General features: G+C 40.7%; 1 protein-coding gene across 5 annotated transcripts in view; it reads right to left on the bottom strand.

The window, feature by feature from the left end:
• Window positions 1-20,976, bottom strand: part of BCL2L13 (BCL2 like 13) — a 68,363-nt gene that overhangs the window by 3,607 nt on the left and 43,780 nt on the right. For 2 of the 5 annotated variants that reach the window (XM_082420858.1, XM_082420857.1), the window contains 2 exons: window positions 20,490-20,559; window positions 13,851-13,994 (listed from right to left, as the gene is read on the bottom strand). In XM_082420858.1, the coding sequence (XP_082276984.1) occupies window positions 13,851-13,994; window positions 20,490-20,559 (214 nt within the window). The other 3 variants (XR_014252535.1, XM_082420859.1, XR_014252536.1) reach the window with 3 other exon arrangements.

Genomic DNA, 20,976 nt, shown 5'->3' with positions numbered 1-20,976 from the left:
GACTTAGTTGCCTTTTTCCTTGCTGTCATGGACTCTCTACCTTACAACTTATTTCTGTATTTGGGACGTGATTATTTTAATGATGATTCACCAAAAATTTTGTGCTTTTATGTAAGAAGTTTTAAAGAAAGAATAGATGACCATTGAGACTTTCATTCCTGGTCATCTGAAGCAAAAATATAAAAATAGAGGCCTCTCCCTTGACAATTACTGTCATTAATGAAGACTAGGCTTTCAATAAAAGATAAAGCACTGTTCTGGGTAATACTTTACCTAAAACTTAGCACATTTAGGGGACTAACATCTACAACTAGCCTTAGATCCATTCCAACAATTTAAATAATTTTTAGCACAAAATATGTATATTGCTGGAAACAGCTATCTCTTTAGTCCCACTGATACAAAAAACAGAAAGGAGTAACTTCAAGGGCTCAAAAATATAAAACGAATTGGGACCAACTAGAGTTTAAATATGCATGAAGGGGGAACTCCATGGTGGTCTGGTGGTTGGGACTCCACACTCTCACTGCCAATCCTTGGTTGGGGAACTAGATCCTGCAAGCCGCACGGCGCAGCCAATAAGTAAATAAATATGTACAAAGAATCAGAAAACTATGTTTTGTTTAAACAGATGAAGCCCAGAGAGATCAGGTAACTTGCCCAAGGTCCCTCAGCTGCTGTGAGAACTGGACGTCAGTGTCCTTTTGAAGACTTTACTGAAATTAATTCATTTCACTTTCACAGATAAGGAAACTAAAGCAACTGAGATGGGTAAGTAATTGGCCTGAAGTCCAAAGCTGGGACTGGATCTAACCAGGCCGCTTACCTGCAGGGCCCACGCTTTCGTCAACTGGGCTCCCCTAACGCTCGAGCCCAAGGCTCCCCCCCAACCCCGGACTTCCACACTGGTGCTTTTCCTGAGTTTACAGCAAGAAGCAAATGGAAAAGGTTATTCTTGGTGTTTTCGTCAAGCAAATACACAAAGATATGTTCATGAAACCCTTCAAAGAAAAAGGGAAGTAGAGAAGAAACTGAAATACAGAGGTAAAGGGACTCTTGTAGAATAAACGTAAGATAAAATGTAAGCGTAACCTTGGTTTTAGTGGTAGGAACGAAGTAAAAACAGCTTGGAGGTCACTCAAAGAACCATTTCAAAGTGTGCAGCAGTGCTTCACCACGTCTGTATTAACCACATTTGCTTCGAGTTTTGTTTTGGTTCACACCAGTTACAAATTATTCTGCCACTTCAAGCAGTGTTTCACACGCAGGGTCACAGCTGCTCCAGCTGAGGACGCCGGGGCCGACTCCCAAGACCCCACTCACTCCCTGGTAACTCAGAGACCTACGTCCCCTGGCGTGTACCAGCCAACCCTTATCACTACGATCTCTCTCTCAAGTATTCACCCGAAAAGACAAACACAGATACCTTGCTTCTCTACATTCAGTCAAACAGGGTACTAACGACCAAATGCCTCTTAGATCGCTATTAACCTAAAATAAGAAAAGAGAGGGAATTCCCTGGTGGTCCAGTGGTTAAGACTCCACACTTTCACCACCAAGGGCCCAGGTTCGATCCCTGGTCGGGGAACGAAGACCCACAAGCCATGCGGCGCGGCCAAAAAAATAAAAATAAAACAAAAACAACAAAAAACCCCAAAGAAAATACCGTGAGAGAGACTCAGGGAAGTAACTTTCCACCTAATGTGATGACCAAGATCACAAAGAATACATTTTAAACACAGTGCAGTACACACGCACACTCACACATAAAACAGATCTCATGAAACACTAAACCAAACCCTTACTACACTGAAACTACTTCAGTTGCAAAACCCACTTAACTGATTTTAGATCACAAACTATGTGTCACCTCCCACACTCTGTTCTAACCAGTTCTGACCTAAAAGTTCCCAAGAGACAGTCTTCAAACGTCCTTGATTAAAACAAACAAACAAACATAAACTTTTTGAGGTTTGCAGTTCTTAAAACAGAAATGAGAAGCTTCAAGTCGGAAAAAATAGACAAAAATTAATTTTATTCAAACTATTTAATATTATTACAGATGACATTTCCCCCAGTAATCTTTTATGTAATCTAAATGTTTCACAGTAAGTATTTAGGTTAGCACATGCCGCAGGAGAAAACCCAGGAGAAGCCCGCCCCGCGGTGGCCCCTTGCGGGCTCGCTGGCCTGGCAGCGGGGGGGTCGGCTGTCCCGGCTCACACCCGGCTGTGCCTGACTGCTGCCTGGCAAAGACAGTCAACATCAAAACTCAGAGGAAACTTCAATCAGACTCGAGAAGAGGAAAAACACACACTCTTAGGGACACATCTGAAAAGCTGATATCGTAAAAATGTAATGTTTTCACAGAACACTTTCACACCATCACTTTTGTGAGCTACAGAAGCTGCTCTTCCATACTGTAATTGATGAAACTGAGGCTCAGCGAAGTTAAGTGAATGCCCCCCAAAACTCAGGGCTAATATTTGGGAGAGCTGGGGTCACAAACAAATTGTGACTCCAATCTCAACTCCTGCTCTCTGGCCGGGGAAAAAATAAGGTAGAAGGCAAGCAAACAAGCGTGCGTGCACACACCCCCCCGCTACCCTGCAGTCCCAGTACCAACAGCAGCAGACAGTCACTCTCCGCTTCTCTCTCTGGAAAGCTGGCCGCCAGCGGACATGTGCTCCTGACTGCGCCCCAGCGACCCCGGCCTCCTCCTGTCCTCCGACCCCCGCAACACAGCCACCTCACAGCACAGAACATGCCACCCCGCCCTGCCCTGAGCCCAAGGAGGGCCTATTTTACTCAACTTATGGTAGCAGCACCTAGCGAGGGGGCACAACATCCGCAATCAGTTAAGGGTTATTGGGTAGAAAACCGACACTGTAACTGAGGAGCGCTGGGGGCTCAGTGTGCACAAAACTGAGAAGCAAAACCTTCCGAGGGACTTGCAGGTTCCCCGTGGAAGGACCTGGACGTCTCCACTCCGCCCTGAAGTGGGTTAAAAAGCTGAATGACCAGAAATCTCAAAGACTGTAAGAGAAGAGAGCTGATGCCACAGGGCAAACTGCTGCCCCGAGGCTGGAGACGGATGGGCGGGGCTGGGGGTCACCCGGGGACCAGTCCCAGGGAGGCCCTGCAATTCGGAGGTTCACCTCTACCCCCCTGCTCCCTGCTCCTGGGCGTGGGAAAATGAGCCCTGATCTTCCTGACAAGCTGTGCCCTCAGGGGGAACCAGTTAACCACAGCCTAACTGCCCGAGAGGAAGGGAAGTTCCCGCTGGCAGCCCACTCCAATCTTCCAGCCCTGCCCCCTGTAAGGGAGGAGAGAGACACAGAAACTCTGGCCAAGTTCACGGGGGGCACAGGCTCGCCCACAGAGCCTTGTCACCGGACTCCAACACGCCCGCCACACACCTCGCCACCACGCCACTGAGGCCTATTTACCTTTTACCCAGGACATCATGTCTGGCTATCCAGAAAAAATGACAAGGCAAACCAAAGGGAGACAAAAAACACGCACACATTTGAAAAGATGGAGCAAGTATCAGAACCAGACATGGTAGGGATGCTGGAACTATCGATCAGGAATTTAACACAGCTATGATTAATTTGCTACGGGCTCTCATGGATAAAGTAGACAGCACACAAGAACAGATGGGCAATGTCAGCAGAGATGGAAATCCTAAGAACCAAAAAGAAAAAAATGCTAGAGATTTAAAAACAACAACACTGAAACAGAAAGGAAGAATGCCCCCCGCTTTTTTTTTGGCCATGCCAAGCAGCTTGCAGGACCTTAATTCCCCAACCAGGGACTGAACCCAGGCCCTGGCAGTGAAGGTGCCGGTCCTAACCACTGGACCGCCAGGGAATTCCCATGAAGAATGCCTTTGATGGGCTTATTATTAGATTCCACACTGCTAAGGAAAGAACCTCTTAGCTTGAGGATGTCTCGAGAGAAACATCCCAAACTGAAAGGCAAAGCCAACAAAGACGGGGGAAAGAAAACAACAGGACATCCAAGGACTGTGGGACAACTACACAAGGTATAACACACACACCTGGAACACGGAAGGAGAAGAGAGAAAGGAACAGGAGAAAAATATCTGTAACGATAATGACTAAGAATGTCCCCAAATTAATGTCAGACAGCAAACCACAGATTCAGGAAGCTCAGAGAACACCAAGTACAATAAGTGTCCCAAGAACTACACCTAAGCATGTCATTCTCAAATTACAGAAAATCAGAGATAAAGAAAAAAATTCTGTGACAAGTCAGAGGAAAAAATATCTTACCTAGAGAGGAACAAAGATAAGAATTACATCTAGCTTCTCATCAGAAACCAAGCAAGCAAGAAGAGAGTGGAGGGAAATATTTAAAGCATTGAGAGAAAAAACCTACTGACCTAGAATTCTGTTCCTGAGAAGTTATCCTTCAAAAATGAAGGAGAGGGTGTGGAGAACAGGGAACCCTCCTGCACTGTTGGTGGGAATGTAAATTGATACAGCCACTATGGAGAAGAGTATGAAGGTTCCTTAAAAAACTAAAAATAGAACTACCATACAACCCAGCAATCCCACTACTGGGCATATACCCTGAGAAAACCGTAATTCAAAAAGAGTCATGTACCAAAATGTTCACAGCAGCACTGTTTACAACAGCCAGGACATGGAAGCAACCTAACTGTCTATCGACAGATGAATGGATAAAGAAGATGTGGCACATATATACAATGGAATATTACTCAGCCATAAAAAGAAATGAAATTGAGTTATCTGCGACGAGGTGGATGGACCTAGAGTCTGTCATACAGGGTGAAGTAAGTCAGAAAGAGAAATACCGCATGCTAACACATATATATGGAATCTAAACAAACGGTACTGATGAACCTAGGGGCAGGGCAGGAACAAAGACGCAGACATAGAGAACGGACTTGACGGGGAAGGGTAAGCTGGGACGAAGTGAGAGAGTGGCATGGACATATATACACTACCAAATGTAAAACAGCTAGCAGGAAGCAGCCGCATAGCACAGGGAGACCAGCTCAGTGCTTTGTGACCACCTACAGGGGTCGGATAGGGAGGGTGGGAGGGAGGCTTAAGAGGGAGGGGATATGGGGATATATGTATGCATATAGCTGATTCACTTTGTTGTGCAGGAGAAACTAACACAACATTGTAAAGCAATTATACTCCAATAAAGATATTAAAAAAAGAAAAATAAAAATTAAGGCAAGACATGCGATCTTAAAAAAAAATGTATTAAGTTGTACAAGAATATACAAAAAACCATTGAATTATACACTTCATATGGGTGAACTGTGTGGTTGTGAATTATATCTCAATAAAGTAAACTATTCACACACACACACACACACACACAAAGGAGAAATAAAGATTTTCTCAGACAAGCAAAAATTGAAGGAATTGCTAGTAGACATGCCTTGTAAGAAATGTTAAAAGAAGTTCTTTAGAGAAGGATAATGATATAAGTCAGAAACGCAGATCTACACAGAGAAAGGGAGGCCACTGAGGAAGAAGTAGGTGAAGGGAGAATAAAAACTTTTTTCTTATTCTTAACTGATCTTCCAGATAACAGCTGCTCCAAGTACTAATGGCAACAATGTATTCGATTATGTGTGCTTATACAAGTGACATGAACGACAGCAATGAAACAAGGGATGCTCTCACAAGGTACTCACTCACTCACAGCGCTCGTGAAGCAGTACAGTGTTACCTGAAAGTGGACTTGGATTAGCTGTAAACGTATACTGCAAACTGTAGGGCAACCACTTAAAGAGGTAAAAAGAGAAATGTAATGGACATGCCAAGAAAGGAGAGAAAATGGAAACATATAACATCCTCAATTAAAACCACAAAAGGCAGAAAAAGAGTGGGGGACAAAAACAGGAACAAAGAATAAGGGCAACAAGTAGAAAACAATGACAAATATGACAGATATTCATATAATTACATCAATAATTACTTTGGGGCTTCCCTGGTGGCGCAGTGGTTGGGAGTCCGCCTGCCAATGCAGGGGACACGGGTTTGAGCCCTGGTCTGGGAGGATCCCACATGCTGTGGAGCAGCTAAGCCTGGGCACCACAGCTGCTGAGCCTGCGCTCTAGAGACCACGGGCCACAACTACTGAGCCCGTGTGCCACGACTGCTGGGGCCCGCGCACCTAGAGCCCGTGCTCTGCAACAAAGAGAGGCCACCGCAGTGAGAGGCCCATGCACTGCAGCGAAGAGTAGACCCCACTCGCCACAACCAGAGAAAGCCCATGTGTAGCCAAAAATAAAAATAAATAAAATAAATAATTTAAAAACAAATACAATTCAAAAAAAATAATAATAATTACTTTGAACATCAATAGTCTAAACACACCAACTACAAGAAAGACATTGTCAGACTGGATGAAAAACAAAGATCCGACTGTCTGCTGTGTCTAAGAAACTCGCTTCACGTAAACACACAGACATGTTAAGAGTAAACTGACCACGCAGACACTCATCAGAGGCAAGTGGGAGCAGCCGCCAGCCAGGCCCTCTCTAGTTGTTGCCCGCGGCCGCGAGCCAGTTTACATTGCTTTTTCGTCATGGGGGAGTTTCAACTGCAGAAACGGTACATCCCACTATCAGACAAAGAGAAAGAAAAGATGACAAGAGAACTGTTCAAACCATTTAAGTACCAAAACCTAAAAGGTGCAGCTTTCATGAGTGGCAAGATCAGAGGAATGTTCACAGAAGACGTGCTCATCTGTGTTTCTGCTGTGCCACTGAGGGTCAGGACAGGCACTAAGGACCCTGGGAACAACCCACTGCTACCTGGAACAGCTTGACAAGGACCTTGGCTGTGCACGTGAGCTTGATATCATCCTTAATTCTGAGAAGGCTTACTGTATTTTGGATGGGTTTCTTTTGGGAGGGGAAACATTCAAGAAAAGTGTCCCTAAAGCAAGTGAGCAGGCTGATCTGGTACGGGAGCCACGTCATGAGTGCTTCAATGTCCCCGTGGACCAAGTGACCACTCATCCTGTGTGCGGAATTCACAGAGGAAACAAAGCTGATATGCTGATGAAAGAAAATATCCTCAGCTTGGTGACTGATTATCTTGTATAATAATAATAGAACATTTCAGGGACTTCCCTGGTGGCGAAGTAGTTAAGAATCTGCCTGCCAATGCAGGGGACACGGGTACGAGCCCTGCTCCGGGAAGACCCCACATGCTGTGGAGCAGCTAAGCCCGTGAGCCACAACTACTGAGCTTGCGCTCTAGAGCCCATGCGCCACAACTACTGAGCCTGCGCTCTAGAGCCCGCGAGCCACAACTACTGAAGCCCGTGTGCCTAGAGGCCGTGCGCCGCAACAAGAGAAGCCACCGCAGTGAGTAGCCCACGCACTGCAATGAAGAGTAGCCCCTGCTCGCCACAACTAGAGAAAGCACGCACACAGCAACAAAGACCCAATGCAGCCAAATAAATAAATAAATAAATAAAATTTAAAAAAAAAAACAAACAACATTTCAGAACCAACACCTTTACAATTGTAATTTTTTTCCCTGTTCTTATTCCTCTTTTCTGTTTTATTTTCGTTCTATATATGATCTTGATATAGCTTTTTCCTGCTCACAACTGGTTTAATTTCTTCTTGAAAAAATATGACCTATGACTGTTTTGAGTAGTATTGCATATTAAAAACACACGTATTGGGCTTCCCTGGTGGCGCAGTGGTTGGGAGTCGGCCTGCCAGTGCAGGGGACACGGGTTCGAGCCCTGGTCTGGGAGGATCCCACGTGCCGCCAAGCGGCTGGGCCCGTGAGCCACGATTGCTGAGCCTGCGCGTCTGGAGCCTGTGCTCCGCAACAGGAGAGGCCGCGATGGTGAGGGGCCCGCGCACCGCGATGAAGAGTGGCCCCCGCTCGCCGCAGCTAGGGAGGGCCCTCGCACAGAAACGAAGACCCAAGACAGCCATAAATAAATAAATAAAATTAAAAAAAAAACACAAAACACACGTATCATTTATAAACCATCTGTGATTGATATTATAAGAGGAAAACCTAGCAATCGTTAAAATGTTTACCAAAGAAAATATAGCTGAAATGTTAGGTCGAATACTCAGTGCCATAATATAGTGTGGTTTGGTCTTCAAAGTGTTGGGGAAAAAACCCCTACAAAACTATATTTAGTTGATTATACTACAGTCTATATGAGCTAATGTGTTCTAATGTATCACATTAAAAGTGTATTTGGAAATAATATAAGAAAGTAAAGTCTGTACTATTATATAATATTTAAGGTAAAACACTCACAGCTTTTAAGAAATTTGTAATGCCACATTTACTGAATCACATTTATGCTATACAACGATACCGAACAATCCCTTGAACTATCAGAAAGCTATGTCAGAAAAGGCTTTTCCCCAATATCTACTGCTCAACAGTAAGCCACCCTCTCAAAGTATTAATGAGGTTTATTTATATAGTTAAAATTCTAATATTGTTTAAGTACTAATATTTTACTATTTATTGTTTTATAATCTAGTAAGTCTTCGTTTAGATACTTAATGCTTTGTTAACTATGGTTTTATATTTCTGAGTATTTAAATCTTTAATTTGATCATTGTTGTGTATACTTTTAATGAAACATGGGGGACTTCCCTGGTGGTCCAGTGGGTAAGACTCTGTGCTCCCAATGCAGGCGGCCCAGGCTCGATCCCTGGTTGGGGAACTAGATCCTGTATGCATGCCACAACTAAGAAGTACGCATGCCACAGCTAAGATCCCACATGCCACAAGATCGTAAATAAATAAATAAATATTTAATGAAACATGGAACATATTTTATTATAAAGGGGAAAGTACCAAATATTTCACTGTTTATATCTAGAGAGTTTAAAGCCTGAGATAAGAAAGCTATCATTAAACAACAAATTCAAGACATGCTCAAACTGGTTTACCACTGAAAGAAGACCTGTGAAAATATGTTAGGCAGGTATGCAGATCGGTTGTCTCCATCCTTACCATTCTCACTGTACATCACATCTGAAGCACCCGGACGGATCATCAAATGAGAAATTTAGCATTATACACTGATAGCACTGGAAACACTGGTCTTCACATTTCCATTCCCCTCTCTCCCTCTCCCAGCCCTGCAGCATGTTATTCACCTGGTTTTAATGCTACATAAACATTCACTGTCTCATGCCTATTTGCTTTGGATGCTGCGTGCCGAGCTGTAACAAGATGTTGTTTCTTTTGTTATCTGTATACAGCTGCTTGCTTTAAATTAGTAGATTCTCAGATAGCTTTCCCTGCATGTCTAAAATACAAATCCTGCATGTTAAAGGAAAGAAGGAAAGGAAGAAAGGAAGGGAGGGACAGCTACATTAATTTCACACAGAGCAGATTTCAGAGCAAGGAAACTTATCAGGGATGAAGAGGGGTGTTACATAATGATAGATGGGTTAAACCCCCAAGAAGATGTAATAGTCTTTGATATGTACACACCTAACCAAAGAGCTGCAAGAGGAACAGATGAATCCACCAAGACAACTGGAGACTTCAGCACCCTCCATCAGAAATGGACAGATCTAGGGGCTTCCCTGGTGGCGCAGTGGTTGAGAATCTGCCTGCCAATGCAGGGGACACGGGTTCGAGCCCTGGTCTGGGAGGATCCCACATGCCGCGGAGTGGCTGGGCCCGTGAGCCACAATTGCTGATCCTGCACGTCTGGAGCCTGTGCTCCGCAACAAGAGAGGCCGCGATAGTGAGAGGCCCACGCACCGCGACGAAGAGTGGCCCCCACTTGCCGCAACTGGAGAAAGCCCTCGCACAGAAACGAAGACCCAACACAGCCATAAATAAATAAATAAATAAATAAACCCAAAGTTAAAAAAAAAAAAGAAATGGACAGATCCAGCAGGCGGGCAATCAGCGGGATACGACGGACACCTATAGACTATTTCCATCCAACCACAGCAGGATACACCTTCTTCCCAAGCTCATATGGAATATTCACCTAGACCAAATTCTGGGACATGAAACATACCTTAACAAATTTAAAAGAACAGAATCATACTATGTCTGCTCTCAAACCACAATGGGATACAACTAGAAATCAATAACAGAAAGATAGCTAGAAAATCCTCAAGTACTTGGAGATTAAACAATATATTTCTAAATAACACATGGGTCGAAGAATAAATCTCAAGAGAAATTTTAAAAATCTTTAGAAGTAAATTAAAAAAAAATTATTAAAATTTGTGTGAGACAGTGAAAGTCGTGCTTAAGTGGAAAGTTACAGCATTGAATGCATATATTAGAAAAGAAGAAAGATAGAAAATCAATCATCTAAGCCTCCACCTTAGGAAACTAGAAAAAGCAGAGTAAATTAAATCCAAAGTAAGCAAAGATAATAATAAAAAGAGAGGAGAAATCAATGAAATTGAAAATAGGAAATCAATAGAGAAAATCAACAAAACCAAAAACTGGTTCTTTGAGAAAATAAATAAAATTAATAAGCCTCGGGACTTCCCTGGTGATGCAGTGGTTAAGCATCCGCCTGCCAATGCAGGGGACACGGGTTCAAGCCCTGGTCCAGGAAGATCCCAGATGCCGCAGAGCAACTAAGCCCGTGCACCACAACTACTGAGCCTGCGCTCTAGAGCCTGTCAGCCACAACTACTGAACCCGCAAGCCACAACTATTGAAACCTGCATGCCTAGAGCCCATGCTCCGCAATAAGAGAAGCTACCACAATAAGAAGTACGTGCACCACAACGAAGAGTAGCCCCTGCTCGCCACAACTAGAGAAAGCCCACACGTGGCAACGAAGACCCAACACAGCCAAAGATAAAAATAAAATAAAATTAAATTAGAAAGGAACTACAGACCCACACATTGCATAGACTTAGAGACAGGATATTTTTGAAACATTTGGAAATTTGAATGCTAACAGGATATTTGATGATATGAAGAAATTATTTTTAATTTTTTTGTGATGTGACAATGGTATTGTGATTTAAAATAAAAAAAGAACCTTTATTTTTCAGAGCTCCATAGTGAAATCTTCACAGATAAAATTACAGGATGTCTGGATTTTGCTTCAAAATACTACTGTATTAAAAGGGGAAGTGATTAGGATGTGAATAAAGCATAGCTGGCAGTAAATTAATGATTGCTAGGACTAAGTGATGGGGGTTCATTACTCTCTCGTGTCTATTTTTATATACAACATTCTCCAAAAGAAAACTTTTTAAAAAAGTAAGTAGTGTAAGAGAATTAAAAAAATTAAAATCCACTGTACCTTCCTCCAAAAAAAGAAAATATGAATAGCTCTATGCCAACAAATCTGAAAATTTAGGGATAATATTCTAGAAAGATTATCAAAAGTTGACAAGAAAAAACAGAAACCTTCCCTCAAAGAAAATACCAGGTGGTTTTGAAGGAATGTTATAGGAAGCAAGGCACAGATGACCTGAGTCTCATACAAACTGTTCCAGAGTACAGAAAAGGAGGAACCATTCTTCCCAACTCTAAATTCTTTTATGAAGCTAGCACACCCTTAAAACTGAAACCAAACAAGAAAAAGTACAGGCCAACCTCACTCATTGGGACTGATACAACTAAATGGTGGAACGATGAAAGGAAATTTAACTCACATTAACATCAGGAAAGACAAGGATGGATTCTAATACCATTTCTGTTAATATGGTGCTGACTAGTGCAATACATTCTTTTAAAAAGATAGACTCATCAAGGAAAAAAAATTGACATTATTCACACATGGTGTGATTTTCTATGTAGAAAACCCAAAGGAGCCCAGAGATAATCAGGATAATAAGATAGTTGGACAAATCTGCTGGATATGAAGTCAATGTGGAAAAGCCAACTTGACAAAGGAGCCATAGTTATGCATGACATTAACACTAGGGGAAACTGGGTGAAGGGCATGTGGGGATGCTTTATCTTTGTAACTTTCTTGTAAATCTAAAATTATTCCTGGGCTTCCCTGGTGGCGCAGTGATTGAGAATCTGCCTGCCAATGCAGGGGACACGGGTTCGAGCCCTGGTCTGGGAAGATCCCATGTGCCGCGGAGCAGCTGGGCCCGTGAGCCACAATTACTGAGCCTGCGCGTCTGGAGCCTGTGCTCCGCAACAAGAGAGGCTGCAATAGTGAGAGGCCCATGCACCGCGATGAAGAGTGGCCCCCGCTTGCCACAACTAGAGAAAGCCCTCGCACAGAAACGAAGACTCAACACAGCCATAAATAAATTAAATACTTAAAAAAAAAAAAAAGTAAAGTCTATTAAAAAAAATTTAAAAAAATAAAATTATTCCTAAATAATCTTATTTTAATAAATAATTTTTAAAATTAATAAGTCTGACAATATTAAGTGTTGGGGAGAAGGTACAACAACAAAAATTCTCATATTTATAAAGAAAAACTCTTATAAGCTGCTGACAGAGGGCAAGCTGGAAACCACTGTGGAAAACACTTTGGCATCATCTTGTAAATTAGAACATGTCTATACTCTTGGAACCAGAAATTCTACTCCCAAGTAAATACCCAGAGAAACTCCTGCACATATGGATGAGACTCTTTCCAACAGCAAAAAGGGAGAAATGTCTACTGGCAAGCCTGTAGATAAATAAACTACAGATAAATTGTGACATATTTACACATGGAAACCAAACGCCCATCAACACATCAACTTGGATCATGTGTTCTCAAAGGGGATGAAGTCGAGGGTTAAAACTGGTTTGGGGAGATGTGAGCAATCTTAGATATTACAAAGGCCTGTGGCCCTCCAAAAGGCCCCAGTTCATAAACAGACTTATATCTGTGCTTTTAAAATTTCACATGGGGAGGAGGGAGATGATAAGGATAAAAATGTCTAAAGAGGAACCTTAGGGGGGTGATAATGAAAAAAAAGTTGAGAAACAATGACCTAGGTGAATCTTAAGAATACAACACTGAATGAAAACAGCAAGTTACAGAAGAATACATATGACACTATTTACATAAAGTTCCAAACATACAAAATAATATACTGTCTAGGGATATATACATATTAAAACTATAATTCAGAATAGAAGTTGTCCTTGTGAAGTAGGTAGGAACATGTGGATATCTAGGAGGGGTATATAAGGAGACTCAAAAGTGTTGGCTGTGTTCTTTTCTTCGACTGGGAGATTAAATACATAGGTGTTCATTTATTATTCCTCACCTCTAAAGTGTAAGTATATAAAAGTTATTATATACTTATTATATATTTTTTCTCAGTATATGTAATTATATACTTTTATATACTAAGTACACAGAAGTTATTTATATACTTTTTGCTAGTGTGAAATGTTTCATAATTATAACCACTTAAAAATACCACACATGGGGACTTCCCTGGTGGCACAGTGGTGAAGACTCCGCGCTCCCAATGCAGGGGGCCCAGGTTCTATCGCTAGTCAGGGAACTAGATCCCACATGCATGCTGCAACTAAGAGTTCACATGCCACAACTTAGGAGCCCGCATGCCGCAACTAAGGAGCCCATGTGCCGCAACTAAGGAGCCCACCTGCCGCAACTAAGACGCAGCGCAACCTAATAAATAAATAAATAAAATTTTTTTTAAAAAACCATATGTGAATTTAGGAGTAAAATCTTAGTTTAACTTAAACTGCACGAATAGTCTTTCCATTGATCACCATCCAATCACAATATTAAATAACACTGAACAATAATGTTAATGATATTTAACCTATGCTTTTGAAAACAACCATGAGGGGCTTAATTTTTTTTTTTTCTTTTAAGAAGATTAAAAAAAACAAAAAAAACTTGAAAGCGCATACCCAGCCACCTTGCTGAATGATGTACTCGGCGGCATGGTCCTCCAGGAAAGTCACACCAAACTCCAGCAATGCACTCAAAGGTTCTTGACCACGTCTTGTCAACTCCAAAAGCATTTGCCGTAGCAAAATCAGAGGCACCAAAACCTTTAAGGCAAAGATGAGAGAGTAAAAAACAAACTGAAATTCTTACAGTTCATTTTATATGTTCAACTGCTAGAAAATACACTCCAGTGCATCATTATGGAACTCCATTTTTATCATAATAAAGGAAATAAAATAGTGACCCCTACTAGAATTTTTGAGAATAATACATGTATGTTTTATACCACAGGGTGGTAGAAATAATATTATATGAAAACAACTGGGCCTGTGTATGTGTGTGTGTGCGTGCGCGCGTGTGCAACAACATATGTATAGGAAATTCACTAAAGCATTATTTATAATAGCAAAAGACCGGAAACGACCCAACAGACCAAATTTTGGTCATTCAGTAAAATATCAAGTAGTTGTTAAAAAAGAATAAGATTGTCCACTGCCCAATTACCAAGATTTACTTTCAGTGAAAAAAGATAAAGGAGAGTATGTACAATAATGATACCATTATTATTAACATTATTGTTAACAGAACAAAACATCTACACACACGTTTGTATAACCCTATAGTATTTTTGAAAATTACCTAAGAAACTGGTGATAGTGGAAGCCTAAAAAGAGGAAAACTAGGTAAGTGGTGACAAGGGTGGGAAGTATTTTCAAGTGTATGTCTTCTGTACTTTGTGCATTTTGTACCATGTGCTTTTATTCTATTTGAAAACAAGAACTTTCAAAATTATGAGCTATCTTATACAAGTCATCAAAAACCAGAAGTGTTATTATCACTCCTAATAACCTTATGGCTCAATATTTTAAAATCATAAAAATTTATTTCGGAGACTAACTAGAGTCCCTTTCCTTCCAAAAAAACCCCCTGCATACTGAAAAGAACTAAGTACTTTCAGTTAACTATCTGCATGCAATCTCTTCTGTCTAAAACATCAAGAGGTCTCCACACAACTGGGAAGGACCGTGAAAGGAAATGAAACCAATTCCAGTTTCCTGTCACTGACCCGCCAAGGTCATAGCTGAGGGATTACAACACATTTCTGCAGAAGAGGACAAACAGAAAAGACAATGAGTTTATATCCTTACTAATATTCTTTGGGTTTTTTTTTTTAAGTAAAAGCAGCCCTGAAGGAATGTCTATCAAAGTCTGAAAGAAAAATGCAAAAAACACACATCTTCACTTTTTGGTATTCTAAAAGAACTCCAGCCCAAAATGCAGTAAAAACCCCTTCTTAGCACCAATGGAGGGGTATAGGGCTATAAAGAAGACTGTGTTAGGCTTTTTCTACAATCAGAAACCTGTATCACTTTTGAAAACAGAAATGAACACGGCTGTTCATCCAGCCTAGTATTGTCTCCGCTGGAGCAGGAGAGGAGCTTCTGAACCAGCCCTGCAGACTCACATCACACCAACTCCAAAGGCCTGGGACGTTCCATACCTCAAAACATTCTCATTTCCCATAATAATCTACGAACATGCATATTTTAAAGTTATTCATGTTTAAGCTCTATTACCTCTTAAAAAATGAGTTGCAAATATTTCATACTTGCTATATAAAAATAATACTCTTATTTGTTCCAAATTTACCTCTTTCATGTATCAAATGTAGTTGCCCCCATTTTACTATGTAATAATCTAGAGATAAATCTGTAATCCTCTTTCACTACTGTCTTTAGTCCTTAACCATATTCCCTCTCATTCACTATACTTTTTACGCTGAAATCTACTAATTTTTTAGTCCGTTCTTTACATAGCAATTCCTCCACTGCTTGTATCATTTAAGTTATCCTTTCCTGGATCTTCTCCATCCCAATTACATCTTTCTTGAAATGCAGTGAGTGCAGAAACTTCCTTTTTCAAGACTAACATCTCCTATTTGGTTGACAACACTCCTGGTTATACATGTCCTGTGTGCTTCACCTATGTGACACACTATCTTCAAGGACGCACTACATTTTATAATTTAGATTGTCTTTGTGTACTCATACCCACTTGCCCTCTAATTGCTATGATCACACACAAAGCTTCATGAGTATTTCTACAACTGACCTCCATCAATTCTGCATTTTATATCATGTGTACACCTGATATATATATATTTTTAAACAACACTTTTGAAATAAACTTTTATTTATTTATTTATTTATTTATTTATGGCTGTGTTGGGTCTTTGTTTCTGTGCGAGGGCTTTCCCTAGTTGCGGCAAGCGGGGGCCACTCTTCATCACGGTGCGTGGGCCTCTCACTATCGCGGCCTCTCTTCTTGCGGAGCACAGGCTCCAGACGCGCAGGCTCAGTAATTGTGGCTCACGGGCCTAGTTGCTCCGCGGCATGTGGGATCTTCCCAGACCAGGGCTCGAACCCGTGTCCCCTGCATTGGCAGGCAGATTCTCAACCACTGTGCCACCAGGGAAGCCCCCACCTGATATTTTTTGTACTTCACTTCCCACAGTATTAAAATAATGTTAAAATAAAACTGGATCCCCAAGTATCCATTCCTAAAAGGTCCCACTATTTCTATCTCTAGCACTAAAAAGCAACCAAGCAATCTTACATTTTGAATTCTTTTCTGTAAGTCATTTCCTTACTGGGTAACAGTAATCGCACAACTCATGTAAGTTATTTGTTTGTTCAATAACTTCTGCAGTAGATGCTAAGGTGCTTCTGACCATCAGAAAAGGTTATCTCCACTCTCTGTCTCCCCATATACACCACGTGGTGTCTTCCTCCAATAGGTTATATGCACTTAGCTAACAGTGTTATCCTTCTACTAAAGAACATATGAGCTTGCCTGGTGCAGAAATGACATATACCAATTTATAGCTCCAAGAATCCCTTCCAGGAAAAGACTGTGATGATAATTTTTGGTCCATGAATCTACTCTTTAACCCTTCTATGTCTCAGCAATTCTAGTAAATGTCACACCCCACAAATTTTATCTAAACCTAATCCATTGATTAGGTTTGAATGCCTCTGAAATATCTGCTTCAAAATAAAATTTAAGAGACAACCAGACATTATGTGTCACTCAGTGTGATGCCACAGGAAATAGAGAACACCACCACTGACACGGTCTTGCCACAAAGATTAAACCTGAATATGATCAGGCCTCTAGAGCAACCTACCAATGGAAAGGAGATGGATACAGTCAGCCCTTGAACAGCATGGGTCTGAAGTGGAGGAACCACGGATACTGAGGGCTAACTATAAGTGACACACTGAGTTTTCCCAACAGTAAATACTACAGTACTACCCCATCCGCAGTTTGGTGAATCCGCAGATGCAGAACTGCATGTATGGAGGGACTGAGGACAGGGGGGCCAACTTTAAGTTATATGAAGATTTGCGGCTGGAGGGAGGGTCGGTGCCCCTAACCCCTGCATTGTTCAAGGGTCAGCTGTGCATGTTAGCTGGCATCTCAGTGATGCAGTCAATAAAATCCAGAGGGTAGAAAATTTAACAGAACAAATAATCTGTAAGGAATTAGAGAAAAAAAAAAAAAAACCCCAAGAGGAAGAGTAAGTCTGCAAATTAAGAGACTTAGGTCACATATTATGTGATCACATGTATATGAAATGCCCGGAACAAGCAAATTCATAGAGACAGAGTCAAGCCATATGGCCAGGGGCTGGAAGGAATAGGAAATGGGGAGTGACCACTCTAAGGTACGGGGTTTCTTTTGGGGAAGATAAAAATGTTCTGGAATTAGACAGTGGAGATGGCTGCACAACTCTGTGATTGTACTAAAAACCATTAAACTGTATATTTCAGAAGGGTAAATTTTATGGTATATGAATTATATTTCAAAAAACTTTTTAAAGACAAGAGACATATCAACCAAATACAATGCATGAGCCTTGTCTGGATCTCGATTCAAACACATCAGCTTAGGAAAATACCTTTGTGAAACAACTGGGAAAATTTGAATACTGAATAGACTATGTCCTGATATTAGAATGACTGTTAATATCTGAGGTGTAATCATGGTATTCTCAGTTGTTAAAAAAGGGATATAATTACCCTTGGAAATACATACTAATGCATTTATAAGGTGTGCTTCAAGGTAATCTAGGGGAAGAGTGTGGGGAACAGATGAAACAAGACCAGACACATACTGAAAGCCGCCGAGGCTGAGTGACGGACACGGGTTTGTTAAATTATTCGCTCCGCTTTGTGCACGCCTGACATTTTAATAATGAAAGATTTTAAAAGATGAGTGACGTAATATGCCAGTAAAACTTAACCAAGGCAAATAGTTCACTCCTCTTTACTACCATGTCTCTAAAGTCGGTTTATTACATGTGAGCACTGTGCCCTAACACTCTAACCTTTCCCTTTGATGGCCATTCTCCTCTTTTTCTATAAGCAGGTAAGTTCATAGGAAAACCAATTCCCATGAGGAAAAATAAAAGAAAATTAAAGAATAACCTACAATTCTGAGATAACTACTATGGATTATTTAATGTTTTGGCATACATTCCAATTATTTTTCTTGGCATATACATACTATACAGCCTACATTTATACATGTACTTAAAAAAAATCATTCTATCATTCTATTAATATGGGTTTTGTGACAGCTTTATTCCTCCACTTCTTTTGATCTATTTAAAAAGCATTATACCAAGATGCTTTTAAAATCCCTATACAGATGAACTGACATTCAGTTTGGAAACTTGGCATGCTTTGTGGACATTTTTTTCATTTGAGTCTTATGTACTTACCAGATAGCCATATTCATATAATGATGCTATATCAGAATTTTGCAAACATTCATGCAAAATATAAAATGCAAAATATGGGCTAATTGCTTAAATTAGCCAATCTGATTTTGACTGGGGTGGAAAGAGGCATTTCAGTTTCCTATCATAATAAGCCAGGTTCTTTTTAGCCCTAAAGGACTTAGGAGAGTTATACTGGATTCATCAGAGCAAGTCATATTCTAACTGGCATGCTTCATTTACATGAGGTATTCAAGCCACAACCTTGGCAAGATGAGGGACTAAAATGAAGCAGGGAATGGGAAAAAAGGATGGGTGAAGAGGGAGAGTGAAGACTGGGGTTTACTCCAATTTTTTAGGATAAGCATAGGATGGCGGGGGGTAAGGCAGGGAGACATACGAGAGTTGATTGTGACAGTCCTAGACAAGGGTGACAGGAAAAGAACATAAAATAGGGGGAGAAGGCTAGTCATATTAGGTATCTAAATATTTGTTGTTTGACATACTAAGAAAGCTCATTTTTATTTATAAGAGAGGTTTGTTTTTTTCCACAAAAGCGAATGAAACAGTCAGATATTTTAACAAATTTTTTACAGCTAAGTAACATACTAAAACTCCATAATAGTGACTATTTGGTAACAAGGTTACATGTGTTAAATCTAACATAATAGCCACTGTTTACAGAGTGCTTACTATGGGGCCAGACACTGCACTAAAATAAGCACTGAACAACACATTATGTCACTCAGTTCTAATAAAACTTCTGAAGTTAGTAGTATCATCTCCACTTCACATATGTGAAAATTAAGACTTCAAGTGCTTAATTCACCTGTCCAAAGATATGCATCTAGTCAGTGGCAAAGCTGATACTGAAACAAGTCCGATTACAGGCCTATGATGCTAATGATTATGCTATAATGCCTCCAAAGCCTGTATTAAGGTGAGTAAAAATAATATACATCAATTAGGTACATAAGGTCACACAGTCTGGCTCATAGTAGTGACAATTCTGAGTAGAGGTGGCTATTTATAAAAATAACTGTACTGCACTTTCTCATCCCTAGCACCACATCACTAAGGGCCAGACTTCCTCCTCAGTGAGCTGGACCACCCCATACTGCCTCCCCACTGAGACTCGGCCTCGTCGTCAAGGTGATAAGTGGATAATACAGCCTGAGACAATGGACCAGCAGCATGGTACAGTGGAAGAACACTGAAGCTGGAATCCAAAGATCTCAGCTCCAGTGCTGGTTCCAAAATTTACTAGTCAAGGGGTCTGAAGCAAGTACTTTAACTTTTTTTTTCCTGATTAATCACCTGATTAATCAAGGGGTCTGAAGCAAGTACTTTAACTGTTTTTTTTTCCCGATTAATCACCTGACCTAACTAACTAGCTAACTAAACGACAAAACGGAAGTTAATAAAATTCATTCTGCCATCTCCGAGGGATGGCCGTAATGCTCAGATGGTAAACTATCAGCACAACTGGGGCTACCCCTGTAAGAACCACAAGAAGCTGTGCCCCCAAAACATACTCACCTGTGAACAAGTGACCACCTGGAGAGAAATGTCACATCTAAGGCAGAGAAATGAAGCGATCATGGGAAATTCAGGACAGACGGGAAGGCAGATGGCACAACTATGGAACATGTGGTTCTGCGCCAGCCTTAATCAGAAACACTGCATAACACAGCTGGATTTATGCATTAAACAACAAGCTCTAACAGTTTTCTCTTATACGATGCTAACAATCCCTCCTGTACTTTATCACTAACACACTAAAATCTTGTAAGAGAAAAGATAACTTGGTTTATACCTTATTCCAGCCGCTGGCATGAACTGTGGTCTCCAGTGTACATTCCCGATATGCCTGATATGTCAATGGCCTGTAGAGATTTTTTTTAAAAGTCTGTGTCACAAAGAAGGAAAATTCTAAATTTCCAGATGAATAAACATACAGTCACTACTTTGCTGTTGAACTTTTTGCTAAAGTAACACAGATTTTTCAACATATAGTTTTCTATGAGACATGGCTTTTAACATTTGGTATGCATTTTTCTTTAAGCATTCTCTACAGGCTGAGATTTATGCTACCAGCTTGGGAAAGCAGTTTACAACATAGGAAGAGAAAAATATATAATAACAAATTTTTTACAATTGCTTGAAACTTATCCAACAAGGCTTCTACGTTGCAGATAAATATAAACACTTGGGTTATTAATACAGAATCAATAATAACAAATAACAAAAATTATCTCATTAATAAAATTGAAAGAACAAGTTAAACTTTTTAAAGGCAAAAA

Source organism: Balaenoptera physalus (assembly GCF_965194825.1).
Source record: "Balaenoptera physalus genome assembly, chromosome: 13".
NCBI classification, from domain to species: Eukaryota; Metazoa; Chordata; class Mammalia; order Artiodactyla; family Balaenopteridae; genus Balaenoptera; species Balaenoptera physalus.
The sequence above is the reverse complement of the archived record's forward strand: the minus strand, read 5'-3'. Positions and strand labels throughout refer to the sequence as shown.